This window comes from Balaenoptera borealis, assembly GCF_965194805.1.
Source record: "Balaenoptera borealis genome assembly, chromosome: 2".
Classification (NCBI taxonomy): Eukaryota; Metazoa; Chordata; class Mammalia; order Artiodactyla; family Balaenopteridae; genus Balaenoptera; species Balaenoptera borealis.
Window position 1 is genome coordinate 42,887,440 of NC_138867.1, and position 17,676 is coordinate 42,905,115.

General features: G+C 38.0%; 1 protein-coding gene across 3 annotated transcripts in view; it reads left to right on the forward strand.

The window, feature by feature from the left end:
- Window positions 1-695: 695 nt before the first annotated feature.
- The window catches only part of NDUFS4 (NADH:ubiquinone oxidoreductase subunit S4), a 124,219-nt gene continuing 107,238 nt past the window's right edge, over window positions 696-17,676 (forward strand). For all 3 annotated transcript variants that reach the window (XM_082382546.1, XM_082382544.1, XM_082382545.1), the window contains exon 1: window positions 696-843. In XM_082382546.1, the coding sequence (XP_082238672.1) occupies window positions 746-843 (98 nt within the window). In that variant the 5' untranslated portion in view covers window positions 696-745. The remainder of the gene's footprint in view (window positions 844-17,676) is intronic.

Sequence of the window (17,676 nt, forward strand, 5' to 3'; positions counted from 1 at the left end):
ATCATTGTTCTTAAGGTCAGTAGCCCACAATACAAACATGTTTCCAACAATCGCCTCAGAAGATAATTTTTGTTTTATATGTCTGGTATCTATGGATTATGATCACACATTCAGGATTTACTGGGAAAAGAGTGATATAAAATATTATGTTCCGTTAGTTTTTCATATAAATACACACATCAAAAATATAATCCTTTGCCAGGCCATGTGTCTAGATTTTTCATTTGGAAAATATGATCATTATAACTATCAACTACAGAACACCAAACTGAATACAGCCCTTTCCTGAGGTCTTGCAAACTTAATCTGGCAACACTTTGGAAAAGTACTGCTTAAGGTTCTCAAGAACCCAACGAGCCCTCTGGCTCTTCCAGTGGCCTCAGCCCTAAATATTGAGTCCTTTGAAAAAATTATGAGTTGCAGGTGTTTAAACTTTCAAGTGTTTTCTTTTGGTCTCTTCATTAACTGCTAAGTAACCAGTCCTTAACAACAAAAAAGGATTTTACTTTATGAGGATGATCTTTACACTTAATGCACTTCTGCATTTTTCTTCCGTCCACTTTCCTTCTTATCTCTTTCAACCAAACGTTTCCCCTCTTTTCTAAACTCCATTATTTAACAAAACACCAAACAAGGATAAAATTAACCCCAAAAACCCACTCCGTTGCATTGCGGTTCCATTGGCTTGAAAACGAAGGAAGTTTGTCCCTTGCGGTGATCCGTCCTAGTGTTTGCCTGCAGCAAGATGGCGGCGGTCTCAATGTCAGTGGCGCTGAGGCAAGCGTTGCGGGGGAGAAGGGCAGCGGCTGTAGCTGCCGTTTCCGTTTCCAAGGTTCCGACCAGGTAACAGCATTGTGAGGCTTCTTCAAGCTTCTTGGGTCTCTCCACTTTTGCGGAGGTCTCTGCTGCTGGGTCCCGGAGAAGGCCTCGGGAAAACGTCCTCTGCTGACCCTTTGCTCGGGAGAGGGCGGGCGGATTTGGGACTAGCTGCGACCTGGGGAAGCTTGGCCAGGCCAGCGGGGGCGTGAATGCGGGGAGGGGGGAGGAGTACCTCTGGTTTCTTGGAAACTTGGACTGCTGCTGTGAGGGGTATGTGGAGTGGGGCTGTCTCCGGAGCTAAGAGCCGAGCCCCCAGAGAGAGGGGGCGGAGTCTCACTCATTTTTCTCCCCACTTTCCGCACCCCTCCATTTTTTACCTGTTTGCCCATCACTCCAGTCTTTACTGGAGGGTTAAATCACTCCCTCCCCTTCCACGGCTTTAGGTGATATTGATTGGGTTTCTGCACTGAAAGACTGTTTTATTTATCAGGCTGCTTGGGAGGAAAACTTGGTTGGAATTCAACGTTAGTAAAAATATCACTACTAGTAGTACTGGAAAGTAATTTTTAAAAGACTGGTGGTAATGCCGGGAGTTTTCCCATCCAGAATTTTATTAAAGCCTCACAGTAATACAGTAATTCAGAGATTGTTGTCGTTCATTGTTTTGCCTTGAAGCATTTTTGTGATGGTGATTTCTTTTTCGACTGCGTTACTTAACCCTCCATTTCCCTATTTTTCTGAATTTTCCTGACTTTATTATAGTACTAACACAACAGCATGAGCGCGCACGCGCGCGCACACACACATTCTAGCATTTTTGTCTGCGAAGAATTATTTTGTTCCATTGCTATCTTCACAGCTTGTTAGTATAAATACTAACCAGGGCTTATGTTCAGTATCTTCTACATGAGTGCTTAGAACAGCGATGGAAAGACTGGATGGACAGATGTGAAGGGGTGGGAGGAATGGGAGTGGTTAAAAATTGAAAAGAGGGTCTAGTGAAACGCTAATTAGTTTAGTGTTATGTTAAACATAAAGGGAATACAGAGAGTTAGAACTAGAATTAATTAGAAAGGATTTTTGGAGGTAAGTTTTATTAAGGTTTTAAATAGTGGATGATGGATGGGAAAGATGATGTCAGTGGCTTATGAAAAGTCTCGAAGGCAATAATAGAGCGATGTATACATAATATAGTGTCGTTGAAAAATAAGAATGCTAAGATTGGGGAAAGGTAAGTCTGTACAACAGTTAACTGTTCTACCCATGAGTATTTCTCTAAGGTGAGATACTCCACTGGTTGACTTAGGTCTAGAATAGAGGTGACCAAGGTTAGTTCTTATTCTCCTAGATACTATGGGCATTAATTTTGCATTCCCGAGAAGTTCACGGTATTCCTAGAACTGAGAACAAATTTGAAGGGTCCATGGCTAATCAAAACATGGATGTATGTCTAAGTCACAGCCATTTTGTTAGCAATTTATAGTTGTCGAAGTTAAGATACTAGATTTTGGAAACTTTGGTAATTAGTACTACTTATCCACATTTAAAGAGTTTCTGCTTGCAAATGTGTTAAAAGAGATTTGAAAATAAAATTTTAAATCATGTAAGATGAACTTTGTTTCAGACTTTAAAAAACTTGAAAGCCAAGGAAAACGAATTTTAAGCTCAAGTGAAACGATACATTTATTTGCTTTCTTTACCACCTTTTTTACCCGAAGAGCTTATGTTGTTCACTTCACCTTGAGAGAAATTTATGGCACGTCTCTCTTAGATATTATTTGCTTTTCGTCCTTAAGCACTCTCTTCACATTATGTTTTGAGAGTAACGAGGATCTGAAAAGGTAGAGCGTGGAAAGAGAACCAATTAATGGGGACATCTGCATCTAAAATTCATTTTATTGTATTGCTTAGAAAATATTTGCAAATGATGTGACATTTCAGATCACTTGAGTGAAATGAAGGGGGATAGAATCAGTAAGGCCCTTGATAAGGAAGGGAGTAGTGAACAAATACAAATATTGAAGAAAAGGAACTGTCGGCAGAAGGAAAGAAGCAGTTAACTGCTACATTAACTTACATGAATTTAACTTTAGTATATCAGTAAAAAAACCAAAGAGCAAACCAAAAAACCCAACAATGTGTACACACAAGAAAGAGGAAAAATTGTTTAAACAGTGTAGTTGATTCAGCTGATCTAGTTGCTGAGATCCTGCTTTAGAGTGAGTCTGTTTCCCCATGCTTCTTACTTCCCTGGGCTGAAGGAGAGCGGGGACAACCCGGGATATATGGCCTACATTTATTCTTAGTTTCCCTGACTTTCCTAAGGGATTGTCCAGGGTAAGTTTTAACTATTTAGGATATTAATCTAAAATCAGATAAAATGGCACTCTATTTCAAAATAGCAATACTTGGGACTCAGGACATGTGATACAGTGTTTTTGTTTTTGTTTTCTTTAACCTATTCATGCATACTTATCTCACCTAGCCCTGTTCTATCACTTCTCAATTGGACTGAGTCTTGTGTTTACCTCAAACATAGCTCCTTAGGGTCTTCAGAGGCTGTTAATTAATACTGGTGGGGACTGAGTGTATGCGACCTTTTTGTGAGGCCTATTTTGTGCTCCAGTCTCTGGCTGTATTTTGTTGCTATGTTTCCTTTTTCAGCGTTAGATAAGCCAGTAGGGATATGAGTCTGCAGGAACCTTCAATGAGTAAGAGGCACTAAATTTGATAAGAGTTCTGTGTGTATTACACCTTGCTAAGAAACTGTCTCAGCCCTAATTTGAAAAACATTTAGGACATTTAAAATCAGTAGGTTGGCTTCTGCTTCAGATAAGGTGGATAAACAAATTCCCCTGAAGGGCAGCTACTTTTTGCTGTCTGGAACATATCAAAGCCAAGTTTTGTGAGCTTTCAATGTTTCTAATGTGTTTTCTAATAGGTTTCATTGTTTTGCTTATTTTCCTTATTAAAAAATACCCATAATTAGTTGGTCTGTTTTCATCAGTAGCAGACATCTTTGTTGATTTAAATATTTTAACACTAGTAAATATTAGAATAATGTCTTGGCACATAGTAAACCTTACCTAAATAAATGCTGATTTTATTATTGGTTTGAATAGCCTGAATATTTTTCTTTTCTTTAGTCTCGATGGTGGATATCGTGGTAGATGGTATTATTATTTATAATATTAATTTCCATTCCCTGTGACAGGATTATACATCACCACCCCACTGGCCAAGTGACTTGTTTTGACCAATGAATTTTTTTTTTCAAGGGGACCATCTCCTCTCCCTGCCTTTTTTTTTTTTTTTTAAATTAATTATTTATTTATTTTTGGCTGCATCGGGTCTTAGTTGTGGCACGGGGGATCTTTCATTGCGGCGCGTGGGCTCGCTCCTCTCTAGTTGTGGTGCGCGGGCTTCTCTCTAGTTGTGGTGCATGGGCTTCTCTCTAGTTGTGGTGCATGGCCTTCTCTCTAGTTGTGGCGCATGGGCTCCAGAGGGCATGGGCTCTGTAGTTGTAGCGCGTGGGCTCTCTAGTTGTGGCACGTGGGCTCAGTAGTTGCCGCACGTGGGATTAGTTGCCCCGCGGCATGTGGGATCTTAGTTCCGGACCAGGGATTGAACCCGTGTAATCTGCATTGGAAGGCAGATTCTTAACCACTGGAGCACCAGGAAAGTCCCTTGACCAATGAAATGTTAACCAGGAATGTTATACCATGTCAAGCAGAAGCTCCAAGAGCTATCCCATGTTTTGCCATGTCATTTTTTCCTCTGCTGTCCCTGGTGGGGTCTTTTCTTTCAGCCTAGATCCTGGAATAAAGATAACATGGAGGAAAGCAGAAGCTGATTCTTATAGGTTATATAAAATGTAAAGTGACTAAGAAACAAACTTTGTTATAAGCCACGAAGTTGTTTGGATTGTTGGCTGCCTCAGCATAACAACCTATACTGACTCTTCTACACACAAGTGAACGTGCACACACACACTTGAAAATGAGCAGGTTTTTTTTTCTTTAATAAATTTATTTATTTTTGGCTATGTTGGGTTTTCGTTGCTGCGCGCGGGCTTTTCTCTGGTTGTGGCGAGTGGAGGCTACTCGTCGTTGTGGTGCACGAGCTTCTCATTGTGGTGCCTTCTCTTGTTGTGGAGCACAGGCCCTAGGTGCACGGGCTTCAGTAATTGTGGCATGTGGGCTCAGTAGTTGTGGCTCATGGGCTCTAGACTGCAGGCTCAGTAGTTGTGGTGCACGGGCTTAGTTGCTCTGCGGCATGTGGGATCTTCCTGGACCAGGGATTGAACCTGTGTCCCCTGCATTGGCAGGCGGATTCTTAACCACTGCGCCACCAGGAAAGTCCCTAAATAGATTTTTTTTTGTACTCAAGCACTTCTTTGACAAGTGTCCTGATTCCTCTTTTGTTTTCAAATTTAAAACAGAGGTGGAAATGAATTTAATTTGAGAAAGGGTACTCACAGAACATGAGAGCTCTTTAGGAATAATAGTAACTAAATGTGATTATTAGACTTGCTGTGTGCAAGCTACTTTACATGAAGTTTTTAAAAGTTGATAATACATGGGACTTAATGAAGAAAGATGGGGCAACTTGATTCCTGTATAATACATTTTAGAAAGGTCTCTGGGTGTGGGGTGAATGCAGAATAAAACCATTTCAAATGGAAAAACTTCTAAAATATATCCCTTTGGTGAACACTGAGAATCATTTTTATGATGTTTATTCTGAGTACAAATTAATAATGGCAGCTAACATTTATTTCTCACTGTGTATTAGCCACTGTGCCAAGGACGTTACCTTTGTTATCCCATTTCTCACAGTAATCCTACAACTCACATGTTTTTATTCTCATTTTTCAGACAAAGAAACATTTTAATTTTACATTACTAGGAAATAGTCTGACTTAGCAATTTAAAGGAATATGTTGACTTCTGCAGAGAGAAATATTATGTCTGATAATAGTAAATTAAAACCTCAGTGTCTTATCTGTTTTCCTTTTAGCAAGGTATATATATATATATATATATATATATATATATATATATTATTTTATGTTGGAGTATAGTTGTTTAACAATGTTCTATTAGTTTCAGGTGTATAGCAAAGTGATTCAGTTATACATATACATATATCTTTTCTTTTTCAAATTCTTTTCCCATTTAGGTTATTACAGAATATTGGGCAGAGTTCCCTGTGCTATACCGTAGGTCCTTGTTGGTTATCTATTTTAAATATAGCAGTGTGTACATGTCAGTCCCAAACTCCCAGTCTGTCCCTCCCCTCAAGGTATATTCTTTATTTAAAAGACTATCTGATGCTCTTTACTTTCATTCCATCGTTCCTTTTATACAGCTAGAGTCTCCAATTGAGGAATTAGGGTTTTTTGTGGTTATTTTTGTGGTAAGGATTTTTTCCCCTAAATTTTGTAATTATTTTTGATGAGAGACTTTGTATAGGTAACTTGATTATTATACTTTCTTACCCTCTTAAACAAAATACATGTAAGGTATGTATTAAACAAGATATACTGAACATATTTTTCTTTTTCTTTACTCTAGTGATCATTAGGAAATAGAGTTACCGTATTCTGCTGCCTTTAAAAACTATCAAGTGTCTGTTGTGCTTTCTGAGTTCTTGTGTCTACTTTTTAATAGTGTTTTTGTATCCTTCCTTGACTGGTCTGCTCCCCTTTAGCAGTTCCACTGCCACTTTTTGTTTATCATGCATTTGAATACCAAGCAAGTAAAACCTGGTAGAATTTTGTGTAAAATGAAGTAGGCTTAATAAAGCTTTGATAATGGCTGAAATTTACTTTGTTGTGATTAAAGCCTTGAACTTTTTAAAGGTTGACAGATAATACATATAATACATGAGCTCTTATTATAACTTTTCTTTTTTTCAGTTTGCAGTATCCAGAGACCCTGATGGAACCTTTGCAGTGATCACATTCTTCATAACAACTTTCATCTAAATATTTGGATATTTTAGCAAACTGTTCTAAGACTTTTGTCCTTTAAGTAATGGCATGAGAACAATTCAGAATTTCTGTTTCAAATTCTCTGTTTGTTACTGAGTATTTTAGTAGGTGTATACAACCTTAGGTTCTTTAGAACTAGTTAGTTGCTCAAATGTGACTTTTCCTTCTTGTCTTTACTCACTAGACTTAATTTTTCCTCTATGGGATCATGCTCCAGTTCAGTTGTTTTTAAACCCTTGCTGTGCATCAGAATCACTTGCTGTGTGCATAAATAATTCAGATGCCTTGGTCCCAGTATATATTGGTTCAGTAAATTTAGGTTGAGACCTAGCTCTATAGTGATTCTGAAGGGAAGCTAGGGCTGAAAACTACTGTTTTTGGTTTTTTTTGTTTAATAGTTTCCATGCTATGTCTTGAAGGACTTCAAAATGCATTTTGCCTTAGGTGGAGGAGATTTCCAGAAACAAATGCTTCTATTTTTGCATGTTTTCCTAATCTAAGTTTTGTTTTTCACCCATGTATAGTATAGAGGCTTTTTCTTGGAGAAACTTTCCTTTGAGGCAAAGCAGGCATTTTGATAATTTTGGAGAAAGCAGGCCATGTTACTCGCTCTCCAGAGACTCTTGTTCTTCCTTTTGGAAGGGCTCAGGTTTAATATAGCGCAGCTGTTGAACTCTGCCCTTCAGAGTTTTAAGAAGAAAGTGTTTTATCCTTTAAAATGGAAATGCCTTTTTTAGGGAGGTGGTCTTTGGCTGGATATAGTTCTCTAAGAAAGCTTTTCTAGAGTTCTTTTGTTTCAGTGATTTCTTAGAATTATTTCAGATGTTGAGAGCACTGTCTCTGAAGTAAAGATCTGGCTGCTTTTCTAATGTGTTTTGCTGTATCCTTAACATAGCTAGATGAGGAGTTTATTTCTTTGTGTTTTCTAGGACTTAAAAATATGTTCTTTTCTTTAGTCAGCCACTCCATACATAAGTAAATGGTCCTTGAATAGGGTTTACTAGACAAAAGATCCTGTTCTAGATGACTGTTCAGCAAGCCATATGCTTCTCCTAAAAATGTCAGTCTGTCTTGATGAGCTTTAAAGTGAATACAGATGTTTTGGCTCTTTTGAGGACTACCACCCTTTGTGTGGAAAGAGTACTTCTTTTTCAAGAAATTTCTTCAATATACTTATAGAAGTTTGCATGAAATTTATATTTATAACTTTTGTCTCTTAAGTCTAATGAAATTAGATTTAATTAGACATTAGTAATTTGAATTTAATTTTAATATCCTTAGTACAAATGAGATTTGGAGAAATAAAATGGGTCTTAATAAGCTTTTGTTAAGATTTTGAATTTATTTGGTCTTTTTAAAAATTTGTAACTTAGAGTGCTATTTAATATTTTTATGCAATGAAAGGTGATATTTTGGCAGGAAGGGATACCTTTTTAGATGTTCGGTGTCTTCTACTTTGGTAGGTTAACTGTAGAAGTTATAATTCATAGGTTCATATAATGTTTGAGGTGGAAGAAAACTCTTGGATCATCCTGTCTGACCCTTTGTTTAATGCAAGGATCTCCAGAACTTCCTGCTTCTTGATTATCTAGCAGTTGAGGAATATATGGTGAATTACTGGTAGCCCTAGAAAACCCTCTATATTTTTAGGCTCACTGGTAAATGAAGTTTCTCTTTAATATTATATGGAAAAATTCTAACTCTCGTGCACATGTCAGCTCTTCAGATAATTGAAGACATTTGTCATTGGTCATTCTCCTTCTGAGTCTGTGCTCCAGGCTTAGCATGTCTAGTTTGTTTACCCCTAATTAATGACCAGATTTATTACCTCTTGGTACTCCTTAGGATGAATTTCATTTTTTCAGTATCTTTCTTTGAACTATATACTGTATTTTAAACTAAATGAGATGATCAGAAGTGGTAGTCTAGTGAATTTAAACCAAATTAAAGAAAAGCATTGACTCTCAATTGGATTTAACATTTTTTAATTTTTAAAATTATAAAGAAAAATCCACTATTTTCCTTTTGGTGAACAGTTTTTAGAATTTTAACAAATGTATAGATTTGTGTAACCATCTCAATAATCAGGGTACAGAATACCAAAGGACTTCACCCCAAAAGACTCCACCCCAAAAGAGTCCCTCCCTACCCTTGTAATCTCTGGCAACAAATAATCTTTTCTTCATCTCCATAGTTTTGTAATTTTGAGACTGTAATATAAATGGAACCATATTGTATACAACCTTGTGAAGATTGGTTTCTTTCACTTAACATAATGCCTTTGAGATTCTTCTAAGTTGTGTGTATCAATAGTTCATTCTCTTTATTGCTAAATCATATTCCATTGTTTGGATATACCACAGTTTATCCATTTACCCCTTGAAGAACATTTCAGTTTTTTCCAGTTTTTGACAGTGGTAAATAGAGCCACTTTAAACATCTGTGTACAGAATTTTATGTAAACATGATTTCATTTCTCTAGAGTAGATACCCAGGAGGGAGATTTCTGGGCCGTAGGTAATATACTTCAACTTTATAAGGTACTGCAAAACTATTTTTCAGAGTAGTCATACCATTTTGCTATTCCAGCAGCAATGTATGGAAATTTAGTTGCTCTGCATCCTTATTAACATTGGTATTGTCAGTATTTTTAAATTTAGCCATTTTAATTGGTGTCTAACGATAATTCAATGTGTTTTTTTTTTTAACAATCAAGCTTTATTCTTTCTAACGTCAGTTTTTATTTATTTATTTATTTATTATTATTTTTTTGGTTGTGTTGGGTCTTCGTTTCTGTGCGAGGGCTTTCTCTAGTTGTGGCAAGCGGGGGCCACTCTTCATCGCGGTGCGCGGGCCTCTCATTATCGCGGCCTCTCTTGTTGCGGAGCACAGGCTCCAGATGCGCAGGCTCAGTAGCTGTGGCTCACGGGCCCAGTTGCTCCGCGGCATGTGGGATCTTCCCAGACCGGGGCTCGAACCCGTGTCCCCTGCATTGGCAGGCAGATTCTCAACCACTGCGCCACCAGGGAAGCCCCCATTGTGTTTTTTATAACAACTTGATTGAGATATAATTACCATATAATTCATTCATATAAAATGTATGATTTGATGGTTTTTAGTATATTCACAGAGTTGTGCAACCATTCACAGTCAATTTTAGAACATTTCTGTCACTCCAAGAAAAAATCCTGTGCTCGTTAGCTGTCACTCCCTGTTTCTCCCTTCCCCTAGCCCTAGGCAACCACCAATCTGCTTTCTGTCTTTTAGGTTTGCCTACTCTGGACATTTCATACAAAGAGAATCATATGTGATCTTTTGTGACTGGCTTCTCAATGTTTTCAAGGTTTAACCAAGTTGTAGCATGTATCAATACTTGATTCTTTTTTATTGATGAATAATGTTCTATTGAATGGACATATCACACTTTATCCACAAGTTGATGGACAGTGGGGCTGTTTTCACTTTTTGGCTAGTATGAATAACGTTCTGTGAACATTTTTGTACAGGTTTTTGTGTGACACAGGTTTTCATTCTTTTAGGTATATACGGAGGGGTTGAATTGCTGGACAATATGATAACTCTGTGTTTAGCCCTCTGAGTAACTGCCAGACTCTTTCCAAAGTGTCTGCACCACTTTACATTCCCACCAGCAGTGAATGAGGGTTCCATTGGCTTCACAGGCTTGCCAACACCCGTTATTACCATCTTTATTATAACCATCCTAGTGAGTATGAAGTGGTATCTGGTGGTTTTGATTTGCATTTCCATCATGGATAACTCATGTGGTTTTAATATGTATTTCCCTAATGGCTAATAATATTGAGGTGAAGTGTCTGTTATGTCTTTTGCCAATTTTTAAGTTGGGTTGTTTATTTTCTTATTGTTGAGCTTTGAGAGTTCTTAAAATATTCTGAATATAAGATCTTTGTTAGATATGTAGTTTGCAAATATTTTCTCCCCATCTGTAGCTTTTCTTTTCATTCTTTTAACAGTATCTTTCAGAGAGTAAAAGTTTTTAATATTGATAAAGTTCACCAGTTTTTTTCTCTTATGGACTGTACTTTTGTTGTCATATCAAAGAACTCTTTGCCTAACCCCAGGACATGAAGATTTTTTCCTCTGTTTTCTTCTTGAAGTTTTGAAATCTTTTTATTCAGATCTATGATCCATGTTGAGTGAATTTTTATATAAAGTGTGAGATTTAAGTTGAGCTTAATTTTTTTTTGCATATGGACGTATATTTGTTCCAACACCATTTATTGTAAAGACTATTCTTTTACCACTGAATTGCTTTGGGGCCTTTGTCAGTAATCAGTTGACTATATTTGTCTGGGTCTGTTCCATTGATCTAAATCCGTTTGCCAATACCACATAGTCTTGATTACTATAGCTTTATAGTTAATGTATTGTAATTGAGGAGTTGTGATTCTTCCAATTTCATTCTTGTTTTTCAAAAATTTTTTAGCTATTCTAGTTCCTTGGCCATTTTGTCTAAATTTTAGAATCATTTTTATCCATATCTCTGAAAAATCCTTCTGAGGTTTTGGTTGGTGTTGTTTTAGATCTATAGACTAATTTGAAGAGAGTTGTCATTTTTACTGTGCTGAGCCTTCCAGTCCATATATATGGACGTCTCTTCATTTATTTATTGATTTCTTTCATCAGTGTTTCATAGTTTTGAATCTGCAGATCCTGTATGTTCTGTTAGATTTATGCCTACATATCTCAGTTTGGGGGAGCTATGGTAAATAGCCTTGTTTTTTAAAATTTCAGTTTGTAATTGTACATTGCCATATATAGAAATAGGACTGATTTTTGTGTGTTTGACTTTGCAGGCAACCTTGCTATATTCATTTGTTACTTTTTTATGTATTTTGTAGATTCTTGGGGATTTTTTAAGTAGGTAATCATGTAGTATGTGAGTAAGGATAGTTTATTTATTCTGTCCAATCTCTATACCTTTGTTTCTTTTTGGTTTCCAGAAGTGTTAAACAAGGGTGGTGACAGTAGACATTCTTGCCATTTACTGATCTTAAGGGAAAGCTTTCAGTTTTTCACCGTTAAATATAATGTTAGCTAAAGATTTTTTTGGTAGAAATGCCTTTTATCAGATTGAGGAAGTTTCTACTCCTAGATTGCTAATAGTTTTTTTTTTTTTTTAATTAATTAATTAATTTATTTTGGCTGTGTTGGGTCTTCATTTCTGTGCGAGGGCTTTCTCTAGTTGGGGCAAGCGGGGGCCACTCTTCATCGCGATGTGCCGGTCTCTCACTATCGTGGCCTCTCTTGTTGCAGAGCACGGGCTCTAGACACGCAGGCTCAGTAGTTGTGGCTCATGGGCCTAGTTGCTCCGCGGCATGTGGGATCTTCCCACACCAGGGCTCGAACCCGTGTCCCCTGCATTGGCAGGCAGATTCTCACCCACTGCGCCACCAGGGAAGCCCCCGCTAATAGTTTTTAATCATGAATGGATGTTATATTTTATCTAATGCCTTTTCTGTATCAATTGATATATTATTATGGTTTTTCTTCTTTAGCCTGTCAATATGTTGAATTATGTTGATTTTTCAAATACTGAAGCAGCCTTGCATTCTCAGGATAAATCCCACTTGGTTGTGTTATTTAATTCTTTTTATATACTTCTGTGTTTGATTTGCTAATACTTTGTTGAGGATTTTTACATCTATATCTATGAAGGATATTGGTTGTAGTTTTCTTTTTATGTTCTATTTTTGTTTTGATATCAGGGTATAATACTGGACTCATAACATGAGCTAGGAAGGACTTCTTCATCTTCTGTTTTCTTTTGAATTGCTTTAGTTCCATCCCACAAATTTTGATATGTTGTATTTTATTATCTTTTGGTTCAAAATATCTTATTTCCCTCCAGACTTCCTTTTTGATGCATGGATTATTTAGAAATGTTTTAATTTCCAAGAATTTGGAGATTTTTCCTCTCATCTTTCTGTTTCTGATTTCTAGTTTAAGTCCATTATGTTCTGAAGACCCGATTCCATGGGGTTTCCCTTTTTAGTTTCCATCTAGAAACTTGTGGCTCTTGCTACCTTGTTCTGTAGTGCAGTCCTACAGTTACATTTGCATCAGGGGCTAAGGGATGGGAAGACAGAGAGAGAAAAAAACCAAAAAAGCAGTAGGTGTTGGTCCTACCTTCTTAAAATCACAACTTCAATGAATGGAGAAGAAGGTTTCCTTCCCTCTAGTTCTTGGCTCTTGCAGGTTTCCATGTGTGGAAGCTGTAGGATTGCCTACCGCTTGGTGCATGAGAAAACAAAGAAAAGAGAAAAAAATGGGTGATTTCCCACTCAAACATTTCTGTTAGTTCCCTTTCTAGCTTCTTGGGACAGAATGCTTCTCCTCCAGAAGTGCTCGTTTCTAGGTTTCCAGTTGCATTAAGTTCAGGCAAGGGCTACTGGAGGGAAAAAATATGGTAAACTCGTCTCTGGTTGAGTGATACTTTGAATTCTGGTAATCTTCCCTGATCTGCTTGCTATTTATTTTTCAGTGTTCAAATAGCTTTTCCAAGCATTGTGTCCAGAATTTATGGTTGTATTCAGTGGGAGAGACAGGATAGAGTGTGCTTACTACATCTTACCAGGGCCAGCCAGCCTAGGATGAATTATTTAAAAGATAAATTCTAATATTTCTTGCATTTTAGCACATCTGAATAGATTTAAAAGATCTAAAAGGTGACCCCCAAAAAGTTCTTCATAGAATCAGATTCTAAACCGTTGATTCTCAACTGTGGTAGGAGGAAGAATCTTAGAAATGGGCCAGAGGAAGGGTTTCAAAGAAAATACATGTGCCCTTGGTTGAAAATTATGACATTTAATAAAAGACGGAAATTTGTTGCCCATGTAAATGGGCAGAAAAATACATTGAGTCACTGTATTAGACCACCAACCAATAAATCTTAATTTCTTTGAGAGGGTGTAGGAGTCAGCGATTTATTTTGAGTAACTGATGGAAGTGTTGGTGACTTCCTTCTAGAGATGTATACACTCAAATATATAAAATCAAGAGTTACATTTCCAGGGGATTCATGGATCCCAGGCTTTGTAGCCCTTCCATAGAGAGCATTAGATCTTATACGACGTTTTGTTTATACTAGCTCTTGTGTAGACTGTTCTCAGTTGCAAGTGACAGAAACCTAGAAACTCAAACGACTAGCATAGACAAGAAGATGAAATTGGTTTATATTGGTATTATCAAGCAATGAAAAGGGCAAGGGTACTGCTAACTGGTCCCAGGGGTCAGAGCTAGAAAGCTACTAGGCTCTCTCTCTAATTTGTCTCTGCCATTTGTCAGCTACTACTTCAACTTGTTTTCTTTGATGTGGCAGATATCACAGCTGATGGAACATAATAGTGTTCAGCTATTTAACACTGAAAAACTGAAGTTTTTTTCAGGCTTATATCTCATAGCTTTATCATGAGGGAGGGACTGAAAATCCCTTTCTTTGGTACCAAGTTTTAAAAATCTTGGGGGAGGGCTTCCCTGGTGGCACAGTGGTTAAGAGCCCGCCTGCCAATGTATGGGACACGGGTTCGAGCCCTGGTCCGGGAGGATCCCACATGCTGTGGAGCAACTAAGCCCATATGCTACAACTACTAAGCCTGCGCTCTAGAGCCCGTGAGCCACAACTACTGACCCCGCATGCCACAACCACTGAAGCCCACACACCTAGAGCCCATGTGCTCTGCAACAAGAGAAGCCACCACAGTGAGAAGCCCGTGCACCACAACGAAGAGTAGCCCCCCGCTCGCCGCAACTAGAGAAAGTCTGCGCGTAGCAACGAAGACCCATTGCAGCCAAAAATAAATAAATAAAATAAATAAATTTATTAAAAAAGTCTTGGGGGAATACTCAATTGAGTCAGATTAAACAGACTAAGGGTTTACTATGATATAGCCATTGTTTGTAATTGTACTTATGCTGTTGTATCATATGCATATAGGTTATAGAAACTCTGGAAGTCGGTTGTAATGAAAGCTGGGCCCCTTGAACAAAAATTAAGAACCAGGAATATTTTATTTATTCATTTATTTTTTATTTTTTGGTTGCGTTGGGTCTTTGTTGCTATGCGCGGGCTTTCTGTAATTGCTGCGAGAGGGGGCTACTCTTCGTTGCTGTGCGAGGGCTTCCCATTGCAGTGGCTTCTCTTGTTGCAGAGCACAAGCTCTAGGCGCATGGGCTTCAGTAGTTGTGGTGTGCGGGCTCTAGAGCGCAGGCTCAGTAGTTGTGGCGCGCGGGCTTAGTTGCTCTGCGACATGTGGGATCTTCCCGGACCAGGGATCGAACCCATGTCCCCTGCATTGGCAGGCGGATTCTTAACCACTGCGCTACCAGGGAAGTCCCAAGAACCAGAAATATTTTATATTGCAGTATCTTTAGGGAACAAATAATGTTTGTATATATTGTATAGACTGATCTCTTACCTTTTTCTTAAAGAACTCTGGGGTTTTGCTTGCTAAGTTTGCTCACTCATTCGATAAATACTTGTAGTTCTTTTCTAGTCTCCAAGACTGCAATTCTACACTTTAATAGGATGTATGCCCTTGGAACATCTGCTCTGAGGATGACTGTGTTAGGGTAAAAGTGTTCAATCCAAGGATAGGTGATCATTTCTTAGGATCTTGTGCATGGGCTTTGTCTTAGATTGGCATTTCCCAAAGAAGAGTATGAGACCAAGACATGGGTATAGGTGGTTTATTTGAGAGTTGACATAGGAACTAGAAGTGAGGAGCTCTGGAGTGAGACAGGGAAGGAAGGAAAAGGGGGATAATTGAGATTGCTGCAGTGAGTAAGCAGTAAGAGGCTCAGTTCCACTGGAATCTCCTAAGCATACAGAATGCCTTTCAGTATTATCCATTTGAAAGCTGGAAGGCTTGAACATTTATCTACTGGTTCTCATTTCCCTTTGGTTGAAGGTGTTAACTCCTCTGTACTCTGAGCTATACTAGTGCTCCTGAAGACCCTCAGGCATAATGGGTTCACTTCAGGTGGGATACTGGATGATGACCCGAGTCTGAGCTTCTATAGCTGTGACTGAAAAGAAAAATGGGCCAAAGGAATGTAATGTGAGCACCAAAGGTATCAGTTATAGGCTTCCTTATAACTCAAGAGTCTCTGCAACCTTTTTTGGGGGGAGGGGAGTTGCTAATAAGAATTCTTTTTATTTTTTTTTAAAGTTTTATAACATTTTAATTTATTTATTTATTTTTGGCTATACTGGGTCTTCGTTGCGGTGCGTGGGCTTCTCTGGTTGCGGCTTGTGGGCTCAGTAGTTGCGGCGTGCAGGCTTAGTTGTAGTATGTGGGATTTTAGTTCCCCGACCAGGGATCGAACCTGGACCCCCTGCATTGGGAGTGCAGAGTCTTAACCACTGGACCACCAGGGAAGTCCCAAGAATTCTAATATCTATAATTTATTGAACACTTAGGCACTGTGGTAATTGCTTTATGTATGTTATTTCATTTCATGAAAGTGAATGATCTCATTTTAGGTGGTCTATTGATAATTATATTATAGTTTAATCTATTCCTAGGGTTGTAAATAACTCATATTTATTAGAATTTGCTTTATTCACCAATATTCTGAAGGACATGACAAAGGATCAGGACACTGAGGTCTTACAACTCATTTAACTGTAAATAATAATAGAAGTTCTCTAGGGAAGAGAACAATTCCATGTTTAAATAATTCATGATGGCATAATACTCCCGTATTGTGTACCAGTTGACCAGTGACTGTAACATCCCAGCAGACAAAGGTCAACAACCTACAGAGTTTTCTTTGAATTTGAGAATGTAACAGGTACTAGTGGCCAGTAACCTAGTTGATCTCATTCTCTGGGTGAGCATATATTTTCCTTTCACTGACACTGTCTAAATGATTTAATGGGAGTTTTGAGAACTTTTTTCTACTGCTATCTTTTAGGCTCTTGCTCCTGTCCCACTGTCTTCTCTGATTACCTCGGTGGTAGCCTTGCTGTCCATCTTATTAACGTGTTTCAGCATACCATGTTAGTGCACAGTTAGTAGTGGTATGGATACAGTGTGCATCTGGGGTTATTTCACAAATTTCAGTTTTCTTTTCCTTCAGTTGAGACTTAAAACATTGGTATTCTGCTGCTGCTGAAGTTAATGGTTTAAGTACATCTTAGTTACTGCTTGTAAATGGCCCCTCTTTAGGGCTCAAGTTTTTATTTTGGTCCCCAATTTAATCTTTTGGTTTTGAGTTCAAACTGTTGATGTGGCCAACTCCCTTCAAATCTCTTTACTTAGTGTCCTTGACTCTAGCTTGGGAAGAACTGCTTTCCAGAGATTTTCTATTAACTCCCGATATTAGCCATGCTGCCAGGCTAATTCTTAGTTTCTTAGCTAATTAGCTTCTGGCTAATTCTGCCATTCTTAGCTTTTTTGTACTTGAAATACTCTATTGGAGCCATCACATCAGTTAATACAGCAGTTAGGAGCACATGTTTTAGAGTCAACTTTACCGACATTTGAGTGCCACCTCTGACATTTCTTGCTCTGTGTCTACTTTGTGCCTGTTTTCTGTTCTGTAAATTGGACATAATAATCTGTTTCATAAAGTATATAAAGTGCTTGGGGCAGTGCGCAGCATATGCTAAGGCCTAATAAATTGTAACAACAAAATTATCATCGTCATTAACATCATCATTATTATTCTTTCTTTTGTGACTTCTTTCTTTTAGTTCTTATTCCTTTCTTTCTTCCCCACATCTTTTCCCCCCTCCTTTCATAAATCTTACCTATATTCTAGTTCCTCTTCCTGGATTATTAGAGCATCTTAGATTTTGTCTGTTTATTTACAGTATT